This window comes from Notamacropus eugenii, chromosome 1, assembly GCF_028372415.1.
Source record: "Notamacropus eugenii isolate mMacEug1 chromosome 1, mMacEug1.pri_v2, whole genome shotgun sequence".
Lineage (NCBI taxonomy): Eukaryota > Metazoa > Chordata > Mammalia > Diprotodontia > Macropodidae > Notamacropus > Notamacropus eugenii.
Genome location: NC_092872.1, coordinates 624,712,403 through 624,735,965, shown reverse-complemented (window position 1 = coordinate 624,735,965; position 23,563 = coordinate 624,712,403). Strand labels below are relative to the sequence as shown.

The window sequence follows — 23,563 nt, the reverse complement described above, 5'->3', positions numbered from 1 at the left end:
TAGCTAGGAAGAGTAGTGGGGAATCTATGAGGTGTCTTAAAACATGGGAAAACTTCCCCGAAGATCAATTTCCCCCTCACTGATTGATCAATAATGACTGAAATTTATCTTTTTTGAAGTTCGTAAAGTATGTTGCCTACATCATCTCCTTTGAGTGTCATGATAACCTTGTGAGGTATGGTCTGTATGTATGAGTATGCCCATTTTATAGACTGGGTAACTGTAGCTTAAAGAGATGGAGAGACTTGTGCATCATTGCACAGCCAATAAATATTAATTTAGGTTAGATCTTGCTGACTCTAGGTTCAGTTTTCTATCCATTACTTCACACACCCTCTTGAGGTCAAATTCCAGTTGACTTCTTCTGGATCATGCTATATCTTCAAATAGTTTGTGTGTGTGTGTGTGTGTGTGTGTGTGTGTGTGTGTGTGTGTATCCTAGTTAGAGATGTATTAGATGAGATGACCTCCATCATTCTGAATGACAGATTTTTTTCGCTGAGTTGATTAATTCATTTTAATTACATAAACTAAACTAAGTTGTTTTAATGTCATGTAGGTTGAGTTACAAAGAGTACCCTTGCCTCTGCTTGCAGAATAAGATAATAGGGGAATCAGGATAAGAGCACTCTTCTTATGAATCTTAGACTAAATAGGCATTGCCCAAAATATTGACCCATGTGCTTGAGTACTACTTCTTAGATGTTTCACTGAGCCCAATAATTGGGGAGTTAGAGCAACCTCAATCACATAAATTCTACAGCTTAGCTAATGGAATTATGCTTATTCCTGGAATTCCTGCTATGTAACCATGGCATCACAAAGGCCTGGAAATTCCAATGTTTTCAGATCCTGTGGAAAGGTATAGAATTGAATTGATCAGTGGTCAAAAATGTCCTGCCCATTTGAAGTTCAACAGGCATTTGTTCTCTCTTCCTTTGTAACCTTCTTAACTGGACTAGCCATTTTATACATTGGGAGGCTAGTGAAGATTACCTTTAAAAAATGTCATTGCTTCAAGGTAAGTGAGGATTTAGAACACCTTATTTATTTGGGGTCCCCAGGCAGGGGGGAAAGAACAGCAAAGTTTGACATTGGTTTAGGTTAAAAAAAAGATTTGATCTTCTCATGTGTTGAGTGGGATCACAGTGCCTCTGACATGATCCCTCAACAATGTGATTGACTAAAGAAAAGTTCTACTCTTACTCCTGAGTACCCAGCTATACCATACAAGGCATTTCTACTCCTACCTCCAGAAAAGTTGTGTCATTCATTTTTGGGGGGGCACAGTGTGAAGGAGGATGTTTTCAACAGTAGAAATAGTCACACCTTTTTAGTATCTATGCCATAGGTATAGACATCCTTTTATTATTAAGGGAATTTGTTCTGTGAGATTTGGATTCAGTCAAAGGGCTGCATTTGAGGACCTAGAAGGCCACATGTGGCCTCAAGGCTGTAGGTTTCCTGTCCCTGGTATGGCAAGGGAAGGATATTAGAGAATGTGGGAAACCTTATACCCATTCATATAATCTTATACCACCCTCTCTTCCATTCCTATTGATGACATTAACTGACTTCCAGGTATCTCATATCTTCTCAAAGACTTCAGGATTCAATTCATAATTTTCTTTACCTACCCACAATTTATCAACATTCTTGGGAAACTTGATATTAAAGATGGTGATCTTTCTGGAAATCTACATTCATAGTTTTTGAACCTCCTCAGCTCTTGAGACCTCCATCTCAAGTCTACTATGCCTACATATCAGCATAACTTAGATCCACCTTACACGTAGCCTGGATTGGGCTCTTTAAGGCAACACTTCCTCTCCTTTTACTTCTCATACTTTCTCATTCACATTAAAGTCACTCCTTCTCATCATGACTCTCTAGATGGCTCCTTTGAGTTCCTCATTCTCTTTCTCACTGACTTCATTTAATTATGATCAAACTATGTATTATAAGCTATTTCCCTGATACAATTCCATGGCACTACTATTTCCTTTTTCTTCTATGTCTCTGAATGACTGTACTCTTATCACTTCTTTCAAATCCCTTCATTTTGCTATTCTCCAAGATTTTGTCCTTGACACACTTTTCTTCTCAGAAATATTATCCACTCCAATTGTTTTATATATCAGTTCAATAATAATCCCCATTCTCTCCTTATGCTTTTGCTCCATGTTACAAATTGTCTATTGGATATTTTGAACTGAGTGTCCCAGAGATATCTCCATCTCAACCTGAAACTGAGTATATTATCTTTCCTCTAAAACTCTGTTTCCATCTATCCATCTCTTCTGTTTCCATTGAAGGTAGAACTATCATGCTAATTAGTCTCCCAGGTTTGTAAACTTAGCCTTATCCTAGACTCTTTATTCTCCCTCACTTCACACATCTAGTTAATTGCCACACATAGCCATTTCAGCCACTACAAAACTTCTTGTCTCTCACTCCATCTCTGTGCTAATGTCCTGTCACCTTAATTCAGACCCTAATGACCTTTCACCTTGACTAGTGCAACGGTCATTTCTTGGATCCCTCTTCTTTAACCTTCTTCTCATTCCAATCCATCTCAGCCACTGCTGCCAATGGGACTTCGTGCAGCAGATTTCCTACCACAGCACTTCTCTGTACAATTAATGTTAGGAGCTCCCTATGCCTTTGAAGGTAAATATAAACACCTTTGCTTAGTTTTTAAAGTCATTCCCTGACTTCCCTAACCTATCTTCCCAGTGTCATTGAACATGACCACACACACACACACACACACACACACACACACACACACACACACACACACACACCCAGTGATCGGCTAAACTGGCCTACTTGATCCTAGAATTCAATTTGCTGTCTCCTTTTTCCATGTCTCTGGTTGTTCCCCATGCATGGAATGCATTCCCTCTTCACCACTATCCCATAAAAATCTTTTTTTTTACCTTCAAGTACCATCTTCTTCATGAAATCTTTTTTTCTCCCCACAAATATTAGTACCCTCCCTTCCATACTACCTTATATTTAATAATATATGTATGTATATATATATACTTATAGATGTATATGTATGTATGAGTGTGTGTGTGTGTGTGTGTGTGTGTGTGTGTATACTTCATTTGTTACAGTCATGTCTGACTCTTCATGACCCCATTTGGGGTGTTCTTGACAAAGATACTGGAATGGTTTGCCATTTCCTTCTCCAGCTCATTTTACAGAGAAGGAAAGGGAGGCAAACATGGTTAAATGACTTGTCCAGGATTACACAGTTAGTAAGTATCTGAGGCCTGGTGCTCTATTTACTACTACACTACCTAACTGCTCACATTCTCCCTCTCTCTCTCTGTGTCTCTGTGTGTGTGTCTCTCTCCACACATACATACATGCACACATACATGCATGTATATGCATATATGTATGTGTGTCTATATAAGGGTATGTGCATGTAAACGTATATATGTACTGAGCATGTATGTATACATATGTAAGTATTTGTATGTATGCATTTATACAACTATACACGTCTATATACGCACATACATGTATATGTATGCATGTATATGTATATGTGCATATATACATGTGTCTATGTGTGTAGTACCAGTTTTACTTCTGATAGACAGATAATAAATCTAAACTTTCCAGAATTTATTAAATATCAAGGACATGCTACATGGAAGACAATACCTAGGCACCAGAAATATAAAGACAAATGAAAAGCAGTACATATCCTTAAGGATACACACATACATAAATTCAATTAAACACACATACTCCTCCACACACCCCTACATGATTTGCAAACACACACATATACATATATATGATATAGAGATAAAGATATGGATTAGATAGAAAAATAAAGATATAGACAGAGGGACAGAGACAGAGATTGGTTGGTTGGTTATTTTGTTGTTGTCCTTTGTTCTCAAAGAGAACCAAAATGACATTAATATGTTATGATCAAGGTACAGTACATCCAACTATGGCTGATCACACCAATAGAAGCTTAGAAGGCTCTACTACAGATCAGGAACAAATAGTCATATGAATATTTCAAGTGGAAATGTCCCTAAATTTGTGCATCTCATATTTCTTTTGAGCTACTGCGATTCTGTTTTGCTCACAGAGCACAGCATCTTCTGTGATGTGTTCACACTGTGATAGGTGGTCCTGGGTCAGTGTCTCCCATGTCTCATAATTAATTCCAAAGTCCTTCTTGAGGTCTCAAGTTATAAAGAGAGACCTTGAGACCATCCTTCTATTGCTTCTTCTAATCTCCATGTGAGTGCTTACCTTGTGTGAATTCTCCATAAATCTGTCTTTTCGGAAAACCTACACTTGGAATTTGAACAACATGGCCAACCCATAAGAGTTGTGCTCTCCGCAATAGAGTTTGAATGTTTCACACTTCAGTTTAAGAAAGGACCTCAGTGTCCAGTACCTTCTCTTGCTAACTGATCTTCAGAATCTTCTTAAGACAATTGAAATGGAAGCTATTTAGTTTCCTGGCATGGTACTGGCATACTGTCCAGGTTTCATAGGCATATAACAAGTCAGCATAATGGCTCTGTAGATCTTCAGTTTGGCTGGCAGCCTAATGTCTCTTCTTTCCCATACACTGAGCTAGCTGTAATAATGCATGCATTAATCTCATCATCTAGGTTTACATCCCTGCAAGCATACTGCCAAGATAGTTATCCATAGCATTCAAAACTTCTCCATTTGCTATAACTTAGGATTCCATGAATAGGTGGTGTGGTGCTGGTTTGTGGAGAATCTCTGCTTTATTGGTGTTAGTTGTTAGGCCAAAATTAGCACAAGCAGCAGAGAATAGATTCCCTACTTTGTTGCATCTCAATCTCAGAGGCTGACAAAAAGTCATGCACAGAAAGGGTTAAGGAATGGTTGATATGATGTTTCCTGCCCCACAACTTCAGGAGAAATGCCAGGAGCAGAACAGAAGCCTGTATACAACATTCATTGATCTGACCAAGTCCTTTGATACTGTCAGTCATGAGGGCTTATGGAAAATCATGGCAAACTTTGGTTGCTTAAAGAAGTTCATCACATGAGTTCCCTGATGGCATTCTTGCATGGATTCTGGATAATGGATGATGCTCTTGTGCTTTCCCAGTCACCCATGGAGTGAAGCACTTATTAATAAATGTATGCATCAGTACATATATGGGAGGGGGGCAATTAGGTTGAACAGTGGGTAGAGTGCTGGGCCTAGAGCTGAAGGGCTTGAATTCAAATATGACCTCAGATACTTAATAGTTGGGTGACCCTGGGGCAAGTCATTTAACTCTGTTTGCCTCAGTTCCTCATCTACAAAATGAGCTGGAGAAGAAAATGGCAAACCACTCCAGTATCTTTGCCAAGAAAACCCTAAATGGAGTAACAAAGAGGTGGATGCAACTGAAACATTTGAACTCCATCACATATAGATATCTAGCTATGTGTATACACACACACACACACACACACAATACGCACGTGCATTTAAACAAACATAAAATACATAATTACATAATTATCATATATCATATATTCTGAAATATTATGTGTGTATATATATATATATATATATATATATATATATATATATATATATATATATACAATTTCAAATAGTTTCATATATTATATTAGGAGTTACCAGAACTAATCATTGTGATTCATTTACTTTACCAAATAGTGGATAGAAAGCTGAACTCTAAGTCAGGAAGTTGCAGAGTCAATTCCTACTTCTAACACAGCATAATTTTTTTTATATCAACCAAATCATTTAACCTCTCTGAGCCTTACATGCACAATCAGGGTAATAATCCAATCTGATTCACAACTTTGTTATGAGGAATATACAATGTCTTATACAGTACTTTGAAAATGTTAAAGCGCCACATAAATGTTTATTACGGTTAATATTTTGGTTGTAATATTTATGATTATTTCCCAAAGGTACTCTATGGGATATTGGTCATTATGTGAATCTATTATGAAAGATTAATAAAATAGGTATAGACAGCAATGAAGAAGAAAACTGTAGGGCATGGAACATAAAGGCAAACAGGCCAGAATATTTTGAGTGTGATAAGAAGAGTAAGGAAGGGAGTTGGATTTGGAGAAAAATGAATACAGAGGAAGATTTGTAAACAAGGTTGGGAGGGGCAAGGGGGGTGTGGTATAATGGAGAGAAAGCAGGCTTTGGAGCCAAGAAAATCTTTTTTCCCAATCCATTTTTGAACCATATTAGCTGAGTGACCTTGAGTAATTTTTTTTAACCTCTCAGTGTCCTAGAGAAAACTCTCTCAGATCATCAGTTGCAGAAAAGGTTATGATTAGCATTAGAACAAGGATTTTCCTCTAGGAAAAAAGAGAGGGAAGAGCAGGAGGGAAGGAGAAAGAAAAGAAGGAAGAAAAAAAGAAAGGAAAGAAGGAAGGAAGAGGGAGGGAGGAAGGGAGGGGGAAGGGACGAAAAAAAGGAAGAAGGGAGGGAAGGAGAACAGGGAGAGAGGGAGTTTGGTCAGAAAGTTGGACCCAACATGCTAAGATCATCAAGGTCACTGAAAGCTAGGGAGAAGGGTTGAGATTTGTTTAGATTTTATTCATCAGTATGTAGTCATTTAGTTTTTCTTTGGTTTTTTTAGCAAAGATTTGATATTTTAGGAACTTTAACTGGGTAGCAGGCCTTTGGGTGGGAAAACAACTAAGGCAGAAAGACATCTAGGAGGCAGCTAAGTAATTTAGGAGTGAAGTGGCACCTTACTCTTAAATGGCTAAGACTGGCAGTAAAGAGATGAACCTGAGAAACAATGTAAAAATATTAACTGGACTTAGCAATCATATGACATTTATATCACAATATGTTTTATGATTTCAGGGCACTTCCACACATATTATTATCTTATTTAACTTACTGAGAATTGGGACTGTTCTGGGTAGAGTTCCACATTTGGTGCAATGATTCACTTGGAGCCTGAGGGTTCAGATAAACAGTTATTTTTCCAATAAGCTTTCAATAAAACTTACTCAGTGACACCCTAGTGAAATCAACATACCAAGAGTTAAAAGCAGCTTAAAGGGAAGTAAAAGCAACTTTCAAGGAAGTTCAATAAATCTTAGAAACCTTCTTTTTTCAGTCCACAGAGAGGTCATTGCATGATTCTCTCCCAAAAGGTACACTATGCTGCATGTTTGTATGATGATATCCAGGCCCACCATAAGAGAGGAATCATTAAGATTTCAAAATTAAGATTTCAAAAGTGGTAGAATAGCGGTAGAATTAATAGAAATGAAGAGATTGGATTAATCATGTGGCCTTTAGGTCTGGACAATGATACTGAGCTCCATGTTAGATATATAGAGTTTGAGGTGTCAATGTGACCAAATAAAAATCTACGAATTCCATCGAAATAGAAATTTTCTATAGATGTTTAGAGATATAGGGATAGAGGTTGGGTAGGAGATTGATTGGCCCTGGAGATATTGATTTGGAAGTCTTCAGGCTATTTTGTTATTCAGTTGTTTTCAGTTATGTCTGACTCTTCATAACCCCATCTGTGGTTTTCTTGACACAGATCCTGGAGAGGTTTTCCATTTCCTTCTTCACCTTATTTTACATATATGGAAACCAAGACCAAAAGACTTAAGTGATTTGCCCAGAGTAATACAGCTAGCTAGTAAGTGTCTGAGACCAAATTTTAACTCAGGAAGATGTCTTCCTAACTCTAGGCCAGGCACTCTATCCACTGCCTTCAATGTATGGTGATAACTATAAGCATATAAGACAATAATTTCCCCAAGGGAACAATCTTGAAAGAGTGTAGTAGAGGAAGAACTAAGTGTAGGGAAAAACATGTATTTTGGCATGGCAGCAAATAACCAGTCAACAAGCAACTACTGCATTTTAGGCACTGTGCAGAGTGCTAAGGATGCAAAGAAAGGTAAAAGATTCTCTAGTCTCAAGGCACTTATAGTCTGATGGGGGAGAAAAGAGGGAAACAACTAAGTACAAACAATTGGGGGAGGGAGGGATTATGGACTAAGTTTAAGGGGTTATGGTACAAGAATACTGAAAAGGTAAAAGGCAATCAGGTTACAGAAGGGCTTTAAAAATCAAACAGTAGAATCTATATTTGATCCTGAAAGAAATAAGGAACCACTTTAACTGATTAAATAGGAGAGTGACATGATCAAATTTGCACTTCAGAAATATCATTTTGAGGATTAAGTGGAAGTGTCCTGGAAAAAAGAAATAGTTGAGGCAGGGAAAACAACAGTGAAAAAAAGAAACAAGAAGAAAAGCTGCTAGTGACTACAAAAAGAAGAAAATTTCAATAAAGAGGTGCAGGGATATTTAAAAATGTTAAATACTAGTGTTCAGAAATTCTGTAGAAGGGCAGTCAACACTTGAGATGAAAAAATGGAGAAGGAATAGAAAGGTTAATTGAACACAATAACTTAGAAGGCAGAAGTAGATGAGGGCAAGAGTACATAAAGATGTCACTGAGAGAAGAGAAAAATATCTTTTTTTTGTCATAGACTGGTAGGAAAGATGACAAGATAAGTATAAAGACAGAAATAAGTTTAAAGTAAAGATGAGAGCATAGGAATACAGCCAGACTTAATCTTAAATACAGCAGTGTCTTCCAGGGAGAATGCAGTTAAGAGCAAAGATAGTTAAGAGTAAAGTTGGGTCAAAGACAAAGAAGGAGACAGAAAAAAAAAGGACAAAAGAAACAGAAGTTAACAGCTTTAAATGCGTTAGAAATTTCTTGGCTCAAATGAGTTATGTCCCAGAAAGCTGAAAGAACTCCTAGATATAATTATTGAGGTGAAAGATTATAAAAAATGGGTTAAGTGCCAGAAATCAGGAAATATAGTCCCCATTTTAAAAATATTAACTGCATCTTTAAAAGGATAACAGTTATATTCAGCAAACTACAAAATGATGAGTTTGCCATAAATTCTAGGAATACTTTTAGAGTAATTTATTGAATGGGCAGTTTCTGAACACATAGAAAGGAAATGGCAATCAATGGGAGACATTTTTAGTTTTTTAAGAAAGAAGGCAATGATGTCTATGCAGAACCAGACAAAAGATGAGACAAAGGAAGCTATGTCCCACAGTGCCATATTTAGAAGGTGCTGACAAATTTTCAGTGGTTTACCAGTATAGAAACAAGAAACTTAGCACCAAGCCAGTAAAAATATTTGGTTAAAATAGGAAGCTGCTAGATGGCAGCCTTGGCTAAGCTCTTTAATAAGCACCTACTATGGGCCAGGAAGGGGCCTCTCCAGTCATACTGACTGGTCCCAGATGGTTTCAAAGGAGAAAATGAAGTGACTTTGTCCCTCACTTAAATCCAATTCACTTGCAAGTTGTGGAATCACCTTCTTGATGTAGTCCTCTTTGAGAATGAAGAACAACTGTGTGCCAGGCATTGTGTTAAGCACTTTATTAATATTATCTCATTTGATCCTGACAACAACCCTGGGAGGTAGGTGCGATTATTATCTCCATTTTACAGTTGAAGAAACTTGAAGTGCTTTCCACAGGGTCATTCAGCTAGTAAGTGTTTGAGACTAGATTTGATTTCAGATCTTGCTGACTCTAGGACTTGTACTCTATCCACTTCCCCACCTAGCTGTCTGAAAAGTGAGCCTCTAAATGGGATTCCTACTATAAGTACAGGTTGGAGTAGGTGATCCCTAAGATCTTTCTTAATTCTCACATGCAAAATCCACAAATGTTATTGAATGTACCATTTGCAAGCTCAATGCTAATGGATATAGATGACATAGAATACTGATCAAGTTCATTAGGGACAGAGAGGTCAAAGAACCATGAACCCAGAATCATAATTATAGATCATAAGGACATAGTTAACCGGTATTCCTCTGCCATATAAAGCTAAGGGATTTCCCAGGGGTCAAGAGAACAATAGTGGCAAAGTCCACCCTTCTCTTTTTTCTTCGTAAGTGAACACTCCTCCCACGCCACATCCCAAAAGCCAGATAACCCAGTGGCGGGAGTGCTAGAGCTGGAACCAGGAAGAATGGATTTCAAATCCAGTTTTCCACATTTACAAACTGCATCACCCTAGGAGAGTCAATTAACCTTCTGTCTATTTCAGTCAGTCCACTTATCTATAAAATGTGACAATAAAGATATCTACCTCCTGAAGTCATTCTGACGATGAAATGAGATGATATTTGTAAAGCTTTTTGCTAACCTTAAAGCTAAGCATCTTCACTAAGGCAGAGCATCCTGGAGCACCCGGGTCTATTAGAATCTGTAAAGAGGATAATTCCAGGGAGAGCAGAGACCTTTGCTGAAAGGCTCCACCTGGAGAGTAGAGTCTCTTTTCTCTGAGACCTAGCACTTATACTTGCTAAATGGGTTTCTCTTGTTCCTAGGGTGTGATAAGGTCAGATAAGTTACTACTGAAGATAAGCAAATTTCATGGAGCCTTTCGCAAAAGTATAGACTTGCTGCTCTCAGCACAGACCTTTGTGGGTCGTGTACTGGTAAGTAGGTTTTATTTATTACTTGCTTGGAGGAGAAAGTACTCAGTCACTGAGATAAACAAAGTAATTATGATTGGATTTCCATGGCTGATGGAGGGTCCAGTCGTAGATGTCCAGTTGCTAACCTCCCAGATCAGTTTTAACTATCGCATTTTGACTTCTGTACCATGTACGTTGTTTCCATGACACAGTATCTGATCTGAAAAGAAGTTTTCTTTCCTCTCTGAAGGTCTTCACCAGCCATTTGGACATTGTGTTGCCCAAGGACAGAAAAAATCATATGTATTAACATTGAAATCACAGGTGTATCAGACTGAAATAAAAAGAAGAATGTTTTTCATTTTAAAAAAAATTATTTTTTAAATATGTTTAAAAGACTTCAGTTGAACACTATTAACCATTGAACTAGATAAGTGTTTTAGAGCCATCTTTAAAAAAAATTACTCAAGTTATAATTTGGTACCTTTCTCATTGGTTATTCTCTTTTTAAAATTCACTTCAGCCTGAATTTGGTCAAGTCAAAAGGGTGTGAAGTGTAAGTGTGTGTGTGTGTGTGTGTGTGTGTGTAATATTCTTGATCTTTAAACTTACCATCAAAATATCATTGACTGCTTAACACTAAATGAGTAAATATAAATCTTTTCTCAGTTGCAGAGAAACTTGTCCTCTAAGCTATATGGGATAATTAAAATAAACACCTTCACTTGTTTTTTGTTCTTCCAATCTTTTCTCAGAAATTCTTCTTCTTCTCACTATATCTATTAGGAGAGAAACAGAAGAAAAAGCTTTATACTACTACGATACAGTGGTAGAAACAAAGTGAAACCACTCATTTCTGGTTTTCTACAATAAGATGAAGACATTAATTTTTCTCTGTCTAAAAACACCTTTAACTCTTTCCTTTTCCAACTCAGATTTTAAATTTTGTTTTTTAAGATATAATAAAATTATACTTTAGCTATAAGAAACAAATACAGTTATTTTTAGGAGCATCTTGAATAAATGGCTTCAATTCCAATCTGCTCTGGTTAGAAGGTGCAAATCCCTAAACAAAGGTGATTGAATAAAGATTTAAAATAGTTTCCGCACAGTATTTTCAGAAGTTTATAAATTCATCAACAATTTGTGATCCTCCTCTCTATATCTTCCCTTCAATTCAATAAATATTTTTGAGCCCCCAGTAAAAGGCCCTCTGTGTTAGGTATTAGTCAGTGTCCTGAAGTAACATTTAATAAAAGTAATAATAGAGAAGCTTTGGAAGTCTTTTTGTTTTGTTTTTTAGTTTGCTCCAAGCACAAAGATCGACATGATCCAAGCTTTTTAATCATCCCCCCCATCTGTATCACAGCAATAGGTTTGAGTTTAGGGGATAGTAGGGAAATGATGATTTTTCCAAATGGTATCTGTATAACTGGATCCATTGGAATGGAGGCATTCAATTATAATTGCTATGAAGGACTAATGCCTTCTGAGGAGGGATGCTGAAAAACTTGTAGGGTTGCAAGACTAGCGAAATGAATTGGAGGAGAGAATTGGTTAAGTATGGAGATTAGCATTGGTTGTATTGGTAGCAAGTCTTACTTGCCTATGAAGATGAACAGGGATGTAACTCATCTCTGAACCTTGCAATTGGATAAACTCTTCTTGGATTCAGGTTGTGGGCCCCTTGAGGTGATTCCACAGCCTCTCCCAGGGGGCTGTGGCCTCAACTTTGAAGTTCACCTAAACCGCTAACTTAGATCATTCAGTGTATTGCCCCTATCTACCAGGAGGTCACATCTGCAAAGCAAGTTTTTAGTCCTTATTACCCATGATGGTTCTCTATGAACAGTTGAGTCATTTAGCAACCTAAAGCCACAGTTAATTTGGGGCTGAATTGAAATTTGAAGCAATTTTGCCTCTATAAATTCCAATGATCCTAACACAGCATCATTTGGGACATTCATCTGAGCCTCTTTTAGGCAAATACCAACATTGATTTGCTCAGCAAAATCACCCTTGAGCAAAAGGCTGTGGAAAGGCCAAAGAGGATTCTGTGTCCCTTGCTAAGAAAAAGAATATATGACTCCTGTCCTTATAAAACTCATTGTCTATTAAGGAATATAAGACATACATACCAACAAACAGCTATTCTCCATAGTATAAGACGAAAGTATAATGACAATGTTACAAATGTTGTGCTATTACAGAAGATGAAGACCATTAGAATGTAAACTCCATCAGGGAAAGGAATATATCATATCTGAACTTTCTATTTCCACCAGCACCCAGTACAGTCCCCTGTGTATAGTGCATGCTTATGCTTGGTGACTGAATGAATGAATAAATTTTCTCATCTTAGTGGTAGGGAAAGGAAAGATTTGATTGAATCAATGATATTTGTACTGGGTCTTGAAGGAAGTCTAGGAATTGGACAGGCATAGGAAAATGGCATTTTAAGTAAATGGAACAATGTTTGTGAAAGCCTGGAGGCAAGACTGCCAGTGGTACTTTCAGAGTTGGAGCTATTCATAGGGCAGGTAAGCACATTCATAACCCATTAGAACGTACAGGGACAATTTTTAATATGACTTTTAATAAGTACATTTTTTTACACAAAAAGTTCATCCTTTGTAAAATGTAGGTATTTCTTTTATAACAAAATTAATGTGCTACAATGAAGACTCAAAGCCTTCGGTGGAAATTCGTACACACTGGTTGAAGTTCTCAAACTCTCCCTTGTGGGAGTAGAAAGGCCCCGTGTCATGACTGTATTCACCATAATCCTTTTGGGTAATGTATGTATTTCATGGGATTGGAGTGAGGAACAAAAGTCCTCCAGGTTTCATTCATATAAACCAAAGCTTGATTTGGATGGAGGATAACTGGGGACAGAAGTTCTGATGGAAATTACTCATTGGATTTATTTTTATCCCCTCTACCTATTGGTTGGCAAGTGAGCAAAGAGAGGTGAAGCGGCAATTCTAGACTGGCAATTAGGGGGTTTCCTCCCCAAAAGTTTTTTAAGTTTTTAGAGAATAACATCCTTAATCCTTTCCCCTAATGCAATACTTTCCCCTTTTTAAAGTATCTCATGTGCTAACATCTGGATTAGGTGTTAGAGAGATCAAAGAATAAAAGAAGCAGTCCCTGTCTCTGAAGAGGTCGCAGTCTAATTAGGAAGACTAAATTTAAGACACAGCATAACTAATGAACGACACAATTTGTGAATTTTTTTGTGCCTGCATTAGACTGTCAAGATCATAGAGATCAAGGTCCGTGTCTTAATTTACCTTTGTTCACCCAGAGGGCAACACAGAGCCTTATTTATAGTAGGTGCTCAATAATCATCGAATTGAATAGAATACTATACAATACAGATTCAACTGTCCAATTACGCTACAAACTATTAATGGCAGGTTGGAGAAGGAACAAATTGTTGTTGTGGTGTGGAGTAATCAGGGAAAATTTCTCATGGAAGAAGAGTGACAAGGTAGACTTCAAAACATGGATATGCTTGGAGACCGCAGAAACAAGAGGATTCTAAGCTAAGGTTAATCAACAACAGAATAGTACCTTGTCTTAAGGCTATATCAATCATCATTCTCTGGATAAGATAAGAAAAATAAAGTGAATAATAATATGCAATGAGAAGAATAGGAATGGTCACAATGATCATGATAATGGTGCTATTAATAATTTGAAATTATGAGGGATTTGTGATCACATCAATGGAGATTCGTCCTGCACTGGTACAGATTTTAATCCATCTGTGTTTTGTTCATCTTCTGAGATGCTTGTTCATGTTCTCTCATAGGAGCCCAAATGGGGTTTATGCAATGGAATGAGGGCCTCCCTTTCTCAATTAACCGATAAGCATTTATTAATCACCTACCACATGCCAGTTGGGCTAAGAATACAAAGAAAAGCAAAACAAACAGAATAGTCTCTGCCCTCAAGAGATTACAATCCAAATGAGGGCAACATTTACATGTATAGATGCATACAAAATCTAAAAACTGGTAGCAAGGTAACCTCTAAGTGGAAGACACTAGTAGCTAGTGCTGGGCCAGAAAAATGTCTAGATTTCTGAACACTGCTAGGATACCAATGTAATGCATGAGCTGTAATCCATCACTGAATACTTATTTATCTCCCATTGTGTGCCAGATACAGGGCAAGACACTGGTAATACAAAGACCAAAATGAAATAGCCTGTGCCCTCCAGCAGCTTACCTTTTACAGTTTGCTTATCCTTCCTCTTTACCAGATGATCCATGGAACCAGGGGTGTTCCAGTAAATGTTTAACAGCATACTTTCTGAGGGAAGGATAATACACACATGACACTCTTTTAAATTGAATCTGCATTATTAACGTTTTCTTCATCACATTCTAAACAGCAAACAATAAATCAAGTCCAGATTTGTAGCATATGCCAGTTTCTGATATGTAAATATTCTGGCTGAACATTTAACAATCAGCCTTTATGAGCCCATTCTGCCTCACCCCTGCATGCAACCTATTATTCATGAAACAACCCCTAAGTGATAATAATTGATATTGATCTAATGATTTTATATTTATTTCATACTTCATTTATCTCATTTGATTCTCACAACAACCTTAAATGGTAAGTCATCATGGGTATTGTCCTCATTTTACAAAACCACACCAACCATGAGTTAAGGCAGAGAGACAGGAATTGATAAAACATGTGGCCTGTTCAATTCAGATTGCTCATACTGCAGAATAAAGGGAAATAACAATAACAAAAATGTTGTGCACAATTTAGAGGTCTAAGAGCAGTATGCAGAGAAAGGGAAAGAGAGAAGAGAGAGACACACAGAGAGAGAGAGAGAGAGAGAGAGAGAGAGAGAGAGAGAGAGAGAGAAATTAACATAACAACATAAATTAACCTGGACATTTTCTTGTTTCCACTTGTATTTTCAGATGGTCCTCGTCTTTGCACTGAGCATTGGGTCCCTTGTAATCTATTTCATCAACTCTGCACAGTAAGTGTAACCAGATCAGGCTCAACTGAAATATTCCTATTTTCTGGCTGACCACTTGTCAGGGATGTTGTAGAGGGAATTGCTGCTCAGGTAGGATTGGACCTCTCAGGTCCCTTCCAACTCTTGGATTCTATGATTCTGTGGTTTTACCAAAGACGCAAGAATGAAAAAAAAATCATTTCATTCACTAGTCATCCAGCTAGTCAATAAATACATACTGAGTAGTCAAAATTCATATTGGAGTAAACACATGAATAAACACAATGAGGAGAGACTATAGTTGGTTAGTTGTTGTCCATTCTCAAAGAGGAACAAAATGACAACCTTATGACAAAGTCAAGTTACGGAGTGTCAGACTATGTTTGATCAGACCAATAAGAGCTTGAAATGTTCCACCACAGGCCAGGCAAAAATAGTCCTTGTGAATATTTGAGGTGGATTCTCTAAATTTGTGCATCTTGTGTTTCTTTTGAGCTACTTCAATTCTGCCTTGTTCATAGAGCACAGCACCTTCTCTGATGAGGGTGCACCATGCTGTTCTGTCCAATGTCTCCCATATCACACAATCAATTTCAAAATTCTTAAGAGAGACCTTGGGAGTGTCCTTGTTTCACTTCCTGACCACCATACGAACACTTTTCCTGTGTGAGTTCTCCATAAAATAGTCTTTTTGGCAAGCATATATTTGGCCAACCCATCATGGCTGTACTCGCTTCAGTAGAGTTTGAATGCTTGGCAGTTTAGTTAGAGAAAGGACCTCAGTGTCTGGTATCTTATTTTGCCAGGTGATCTTCAGAATCTTCCTAAGACAATTCAAATGGAAGTGATTCAGTTTCCTGGCATGGTGCTGGTATACTGTCCAGGTTTCACAGGCATACAACAATGAGGTCAACACAATGGCTCTGTAGACCATCAGTTTGGTAGTCAGTCTAACACTTCTTCTCTCTCACACTTTCCTTTGGAACCTCCCAAACACTGAGCTAGCTCTGACAATGTGGATGTCAACCTCATTATCAATGTGTACATCCCCGGAAAGTTTAATGCCAAGGTAAGTGAACTTATCCACAGTATTCAAAACTTCATTTGGTTCCCCATTGGATGATGTAGTACTTCCTGATGGAGCACCTGTGTTTTCTTGGTGCTAATTGTTAGGCCAAAATTAGCACAAGCAGCAGAGAATCAATCCATATTTTCTTGTATCTCAGCTTCAGAGGCTGCACTGAGTGCACAATGATCTGCATACAAAAATCCATGCACCAATACTACCTCCATGTTAGTCTTGGTTAATGGTATAGGGAACAGAAAGCTGTTCTTGGAATCAAGAAAGCCCTGCACTCAAATCCTGTTTCTGATGTTTACTAACTGTATAGATATATATGAGGCATTTAACCTTTGTGATCCTCAGTTTCTTCATCTGTACACAAGGATAACACTACCCAGAGTATCTTCTTCATAGGGTCATTGTGATGATTTAATCACATTGAGACAATGCTTACAAAAAAGGTCAGAGATATTACTTTTATATATGATCCTTCTAAATGGAAGTAATTTTTTTGCACACCCAACAATCAGAGCTATCCAACAGATGACCTTATAAGATAATGGGTTACTTGTCCCTGCAGATATTCAACTGTAGTCTAAATAAACAATTTTCAGGGATGCTTTGGATGACTTTCTTGTTTAGAGAAGTGTTGGATTAGATCCCTTCTAAGATCCCTTAGATTTTCAGTTCTGACGCTATATGATTTCTTGATTCTTCCATGTAAGATTTGACTGTGAGATGTTTGGAAGAGCTAATGTTGGAAAGCATATTGGAAAGCATACAATTGATTTTAGAATTCCATTTATAACCCACTTGTATTCCGTTTTAATCCACTTTTATCTTAGACCTCACATGTAAGATTCCAAGCATAAACCTCAAGAAAGCACCAAAACCACAATCATAAAAAATGAATCTATAAATTAGTTTATAGACTAACCCTGGAGTTCACTAATTGACAAGAAGAATGTACTAGTTTACATACCAAGCAAAAGCCTCAAATTACTTAGAGTTTTGGAGAGCTTATAGAAGAAAAGTTGTCCTTAGATTCATCAGCCAATTCAGGTGGAATCTCTCCGTGTTTGGGATACTCTTGGAGATTGAAGAAATCCTTTAGATTGTGTGATATGATGAGGAAGAAATGGCAGGATATCTCTAGTCATCCTTTGTCTCCATATAACTTATGATAGTATGGTCATAGAAGGGATGATGCCAGAAATGTCCCATCCTACTAAAAATCCTAGTCATAGAATCATAGAATCTCATATTTGAAGAGACTGCAGAAGTAATTTACCTCAATTCCTACCCAAATTATAAATCTGAAAAGAATTGATGAACCAATCCAAATAAAAATTATTAAATGACTGCTATTTCTGAGGCACTGTATTAGAGCCCAGAGGTTGAGAAATAGAATGAGAATGGATGGTCAATGGCCCCTGCTCTCATAGAAATTATATTCTACTGGAATGATACAACATGCAAACAAAAAAACTTATATCCTGTAGTTTGAGGAAAAAAAAGGACTTAGTACTAACAATTAAGGGGATCGAATAACTTTCCAGCCTGGATTTTGAAGCCCTTTTCTATCTTATCCCTACCTACCTTCCTAGAAAAATTATTCTTTTCACATATTCTAAGTTACAGCAAACATGGCCTACTTTCTATTCCGTGATTTTGGCAACCTCTCTCCTATATCATTTTGCATAGGATAACATCCCCTTTGCTTTGAATGTACTGCTGTCACTTGGAAACCTAGCTTCCTTCAAGACTCAATACATAGGAATCTTGGAGAGGAGGTATCATAAATGGTAGGATTCATGTTTTAGAAAGAGAATTTAGAGGGACATGGTAGAATAGTTGTTTTCAGTGACACTCAGCAACCCAATAGCCTCAGAAAAGAAATTGTATGACTGAAATAGAAACTGAAACCTCAACAGGGTAAAAACTTGGAGAAAACTCATCCACACCAGCCTCCAACCAGCAGGAGCCCAGAAGCAATGGGGGCAAGCAAATTCACAGGCCCTTTCAACTTGTGACAATGACTCAGGCTGAAACATTTCTTGCCTACAAAAATCCAATATTCAAAATTGATTAACATTTATTAAGGGCCTACTATGTGCCAGGCACTGTGCTAAACTCTGGAGATAAACAAATCAAAAAAAAAAGACAGTGCCTGCCTCTCTTTAAGTAAGGAGCTTAGAATCTAAGAGGGGAAGATAGTACACAAAAGGAAACTGAAAAGGGCCTGGAGAAAATGGAGGATCATCCCAGAATACCAGCACCGGGATATGATGTTCTTGGAGCTAAAACCAAGCAGAGAAACTTCTGGAAAACTGAGTGTTACCTAAAAAGTTCTGAGCCTTCTGTATATAACAAGTTTATTACTCTTCCCTCCAGCCTTCTTTCAGAAGGGAGAAGGGACTGAGGGAGCTAAGATGGTATTGAATATCAAAGCTGAGTCAAGCTGCATGGTGATGAGATTTCAGGTGATCAGCTTATCCTAGGTCAGGCATGATGTTCCTGGAGTGGAAACCAAGAAGAAGCATTCATGGAAAAGAGATGGACCATGATTCTGCAAAGCCAGTTGAAGGAAAGTGAGAATGAGTGGAGAAGAGGAAAAGGTGATAATGCTGGCAGAGAGGGAAAGGGGCATTAAAGCATTAAGAAAAGGGAAACTGAAACCCAGACCTGAGTTCAAATCTGGCCTCAGACACTTACTAACTGTGTGACCCTGGAAAAGTTATTTAATCCTCATCTGTAAAATGAGCTGGGAAAGGAAATGGCAAACAATTCTAGTATCTTTGCCAAGAAAACTCCAGATAGGGTCACAAAGAGTTGGACAGTACTGAATAACAACAATTTCCCTAAGAAATAGAACCCACTCAGTTTACAGATGAGGAACATGAGGGTCAGAGATGTGACTTGCTTGAGATCACGCAGGCATTAAGTGACAGAGATCAGATTTTAACCCAATTTCTCGGAATCCAACTCCAATATTCTTCAAGAATATCTAATTTGGAACATAAAATTATTAAACTGGAAGGAAACTTGGAAGAAGAAAAGGAGAATTTACAATATTTAAATCAACATATAACCTTGATAACAATATCAACAGGGATTACTAAAAGATTCTATATATCCCAGAATAATGGGATTTAATTTTTAATAAGCTAAAAAGAATGTGAGAAAGCTGTTTTTATTCTCTAAATAAAGGTGACAAATCATTGATTGATTAAATGCACAGATAACCTCCAGTTAAAAAAGGACACAATTTCCACAACAAATAATAAATTTCACAGGAGAAAAAAAATTTCAAATATGAAAGCAAAGCAATTTGAATAATATAGTACAATGCATGGTCATGAAGAATCATAAGAGAAAATATAATCACAGGAGAAAATGTATGTTCCAAAAAGCAAAGGAGTCAAGAGGCAATCCTGAAAAAATAAATCTTGCAAAACCAAAACTTAGGGAGAGAGACAGAGAGAGACTGAGACAGAGAGAGACAGAGAGAGATGGAAACAGAGACAGACAGAGACAGATAGAGAGAAATTTAATAAGAGCTGTTTCAGGCACCTCTGCAAAAGCAAAAACAAAAACACACAGATGAACAGATTATTTGGCTTGGAAAACCTAAAAACACCTGAAACATAAGAAATTAAATAAACACAATTATACAAAAAAGACTAATGAAATCAATTCTATTATGTATAAATGTTATTGTTTTAATAATTGGAATTGGAGAACAATTTACAGGGTAAAAGAAAAAACAAAGTGGCATCATCAAGGCACAAAAGAAACTAAGGGCTTAAAAACTTACAAGGCACTTAAAAAATCTGAAGTGGAACCATCTACTAGATGTTCTCATCCACTATAAATGAATCAATATTGTATGTGGGGTGGGGTAGTAGAGGTGGGAGGAGATGATAAATTTAGAAGTTGCACCAATGATGAATGAAAAACAGAAAAGATTGGGTGATGAGCTCCCAACAAACCCATGGGTAAACAGTGAACAGATCACATTTCATTTAGTCACTCAGTCATGTAGGGGAGAGGGAGTTGTGGAAGACTAGGATAAAAGCCATGGAATGGAAAACTGGGATGGGGAAAGGGTGACACTAAATAACATTCCTCAAAAAGTAGGTATATTTCTGTGATGATGAGTCTAGGCTAAACTTATAATAGATTTCCTCTGTGGGGAACTGGCAAATTAAGATACTACCTTATCTGAGAAAGAGTTTTACCAATCTGGACAGCACTCTACCCCAGGAGAAGAAACATATGAGCTCCAAAGGACAGCAAGAAGCCAGAGTAGCAAGGTAGACACGGAGGGAGAGATAGCATAATACATCCTCTGGAACTGAGACAACTGATATTAAGGGTAGGAGGTAAGAAGGGATTCCCTTATTTGGGGCACATAATGACTGCCACTGCTCAATGATGTTAAGATCTAAAATGGTAATAGCATAGAGATGAAACAGAAGTGTAACATCACACATGGTAATTTGAAAGTTTTATCCTTGATATGTGGTGTTCAGATCAGTTGCTAGAATGAGAACATAGAACAGAGATCATCAGAATAAGACATAACTGCCAAATTATTTGAAGTTATTGGTAACTTTGTTCCAGGAGGAGTTGGCAAGTCTGTCTTATATAAACTAGATACTGGTCACAGGGATCTTTGATAGGGTCTGTGGATGCCAAGACATTGTTATAGGAAAATTTGGGAGTAAAGAAACAGAAAAGAATATTAAAAAAAAAAAAACATACTGTTCAAAATAGAGGCAGAGCCAAGATGGCAGAGTAAAGGCAGGAACTTGCCTGAGCTGTCCCCCAAACTTCTATAAATACCTTTAAAAAATGATGCTAAACAAATTCCAGAAGAATCCACAAAAAGATGGAGTGAAACAAATTTCCAGCCTAAGGCAACTTGGAAGGCTGGCAGGAAAGGTCTGCTGCCCCACGGTAAGAGAGGATCAGGCTGTGCCAATGCAGATTGGGCCCCAGCAAATCTGAAGTAGGCCTCAGGGCCAAATGAATCAGTAGCAGCAGTGGTTTCCAAATCTCTCAGCCCACAGATGCCAAAGACAACTTAGAAAGTCAGTAGGAAGGGTCTGTTGTACCTGGGTGAGACAGGAGTACAGTCCAGCACAGGCCATGCCAGCACAGCCCCAGCAAACCATGAGTAAGCTTTGGAAGTGAATGAATTGGCAACAGGAGTGGCAGCTTCTGAAGCTCTCAGCCCACAGAAAGTAAGGGGTTCGAACAACTGATCAGATTACAGGGGTCTTTTTGCTAGTACTGAGGCAGGACTCTGTTGCTTTGTGCACAATCAGATCTGAATCACAGCCCAGAGTGGTGGTCCCAAGGCAAGGAAGTAATAAGAGAAAAAATAGAAGATAAAGTGAAATATCTTATAAGAAAAACAACAAATCTGGAGAACAGATCAAGAACAGAAAACATAAAAATAATTGGACTAACTGAAAGCCAAGATCAAAAAAAGAATCTTGATACAATAATACAAGAAAAAATTAAAGAAAATTGTCCTGAACCATTAGGACAAGGAGGGAAAATAGAAATAGAAAAAAGATCCATGGATCACAAATTAAAAGAGATCCTATGAGGAAAACTCATAGGAATATTTTAGTCAAATTACAAAATCCTCACCTCAAGGATAAAATATTAAAAGCAACAAAAATAAAAGAATTAAAATATTATGGTGCCATAATTAGAATCACAAGACCTAGCAGTGGAGACATTAAAGGACCACAGGTCTTAGATCACAGTACATTGAAGAAAATAATGAAAAAGCGTCAACAGCTTGGTAAAGGAAACACAACATACACACACACGCACACACACACACACACACACACACACACACACACACACAGACTCACACACAGATACAAAAGAAAACAATACATTAAAAAACAGACTCGGGCCAAATGGTAAAAGAGTTCCAAAAAGTCAGAGTAAAAGAATGCCTTAAACAGCACAACTAGACAAATGAAAAAGGAAGTCCTAAAGCTCACTGAAGAAAATAATTCTTTAAAAATTAGAAAGGAGCAAATGGAAGCAAATGACTTTATGAGAAATGAAGAAACAATAAAACAAAATCAAAAGAATAAAAAAAATGTAGAAAATGTGAAATATCTCACTAGAAAAACAACTGAACTGGAAAATAGACCCAAGAGAGATATAGTTTTGTACATGTGGGTCCTTTTCTCCATTTTTAATGATCTCTTTGTGATATACATCTAGAGGTATTACTGCTGGATCAAAGGGTATGCACAGCTTTATAGGCCTTTGGGCATAGTTCCAAATTGCTCTCCAGACTGGCTGAATCAGTTCACAACTTCATCAACAATGCATTAGTGTTCCAATTTTCCTACATCTTCTTCAATATTTATCATTTTCTTCTTTTGTCATATTAGCCAATCTGATAGGTATGTTGTGGCACCTCAGAGTTGTTTTAACTTGTGCTTCTCTAATCAGCAGTGATTTAGAGGATTTTTTCATATTACTATAGACACCTTTCATTTCTTCATCTGAAATTTTTTTTTCATATCTTTGACCATTTATCATTGGGGAATGGCTTGTATTCTTATATATTTGACTTAGTTCTCTCTATATTTTAGACATGAGGCCATTGTCAGAGACAATGACTATAAAAAATTGCTTCCCAGTGTTCTCCTTCTCTTCTAATCTTGATTGCATTGGCTTTGTTTGTGCAGAAACTTTTTAATCTAATGTAATCAGTATTATTCTTTTTGCATTTCATAATATTTTCTGTCTCTTGTTGGTCACAAAGCCTTCCCTTCTCCATAGATCTGACAGGTAAACTATTCCTTATTCTCCTAATTTGCCTATAGTATCACCCTTCATGTCTAAATCATGAGCCCATTTTGACCTCTTGATATACAGTGTAAGATGTTGGTCTATGCCTAGTTTCTGCCATACTATTTTCCAGTTTTCTGAATAGTTTTTGTTAAATA

General features: G+C 37.3%; 1 protein-coding gene across 3 annotated transcripts in view; it reads left to right on the top strand.

The window, feature by feature from the left end:
• The first annotated feature begins 860 nt into the window (after positions 1–860).
• Positions 861–23,563, top strand: part of KCNU1 (potassium calcium-activated channel subfamily U member 1) — a 290,355-nt gene continuing 267,652 nt past the window's right edge. For all 3 annotated transcript variants that reach the window (XM_072635213.1, XM_072635212.1, XM_072635214.1), the window contains exons 1-3: positions 861–1,021; positions 10,423–10,533; positions 15,465–15,526. In XM_072635213.1, coding sequence (XP_072491314.1) covers positions 893–1,021; positions 10,423–10,533; positions 15,465–15,526 — 302 coding nt within the window. In that variant the 5' untranslated portion in view covers positions 861–892. The remainder of the gene's footprint in view (positions 1,022–10,422; positions 10,534–15,464; positions 15,527–23,563) is intronic.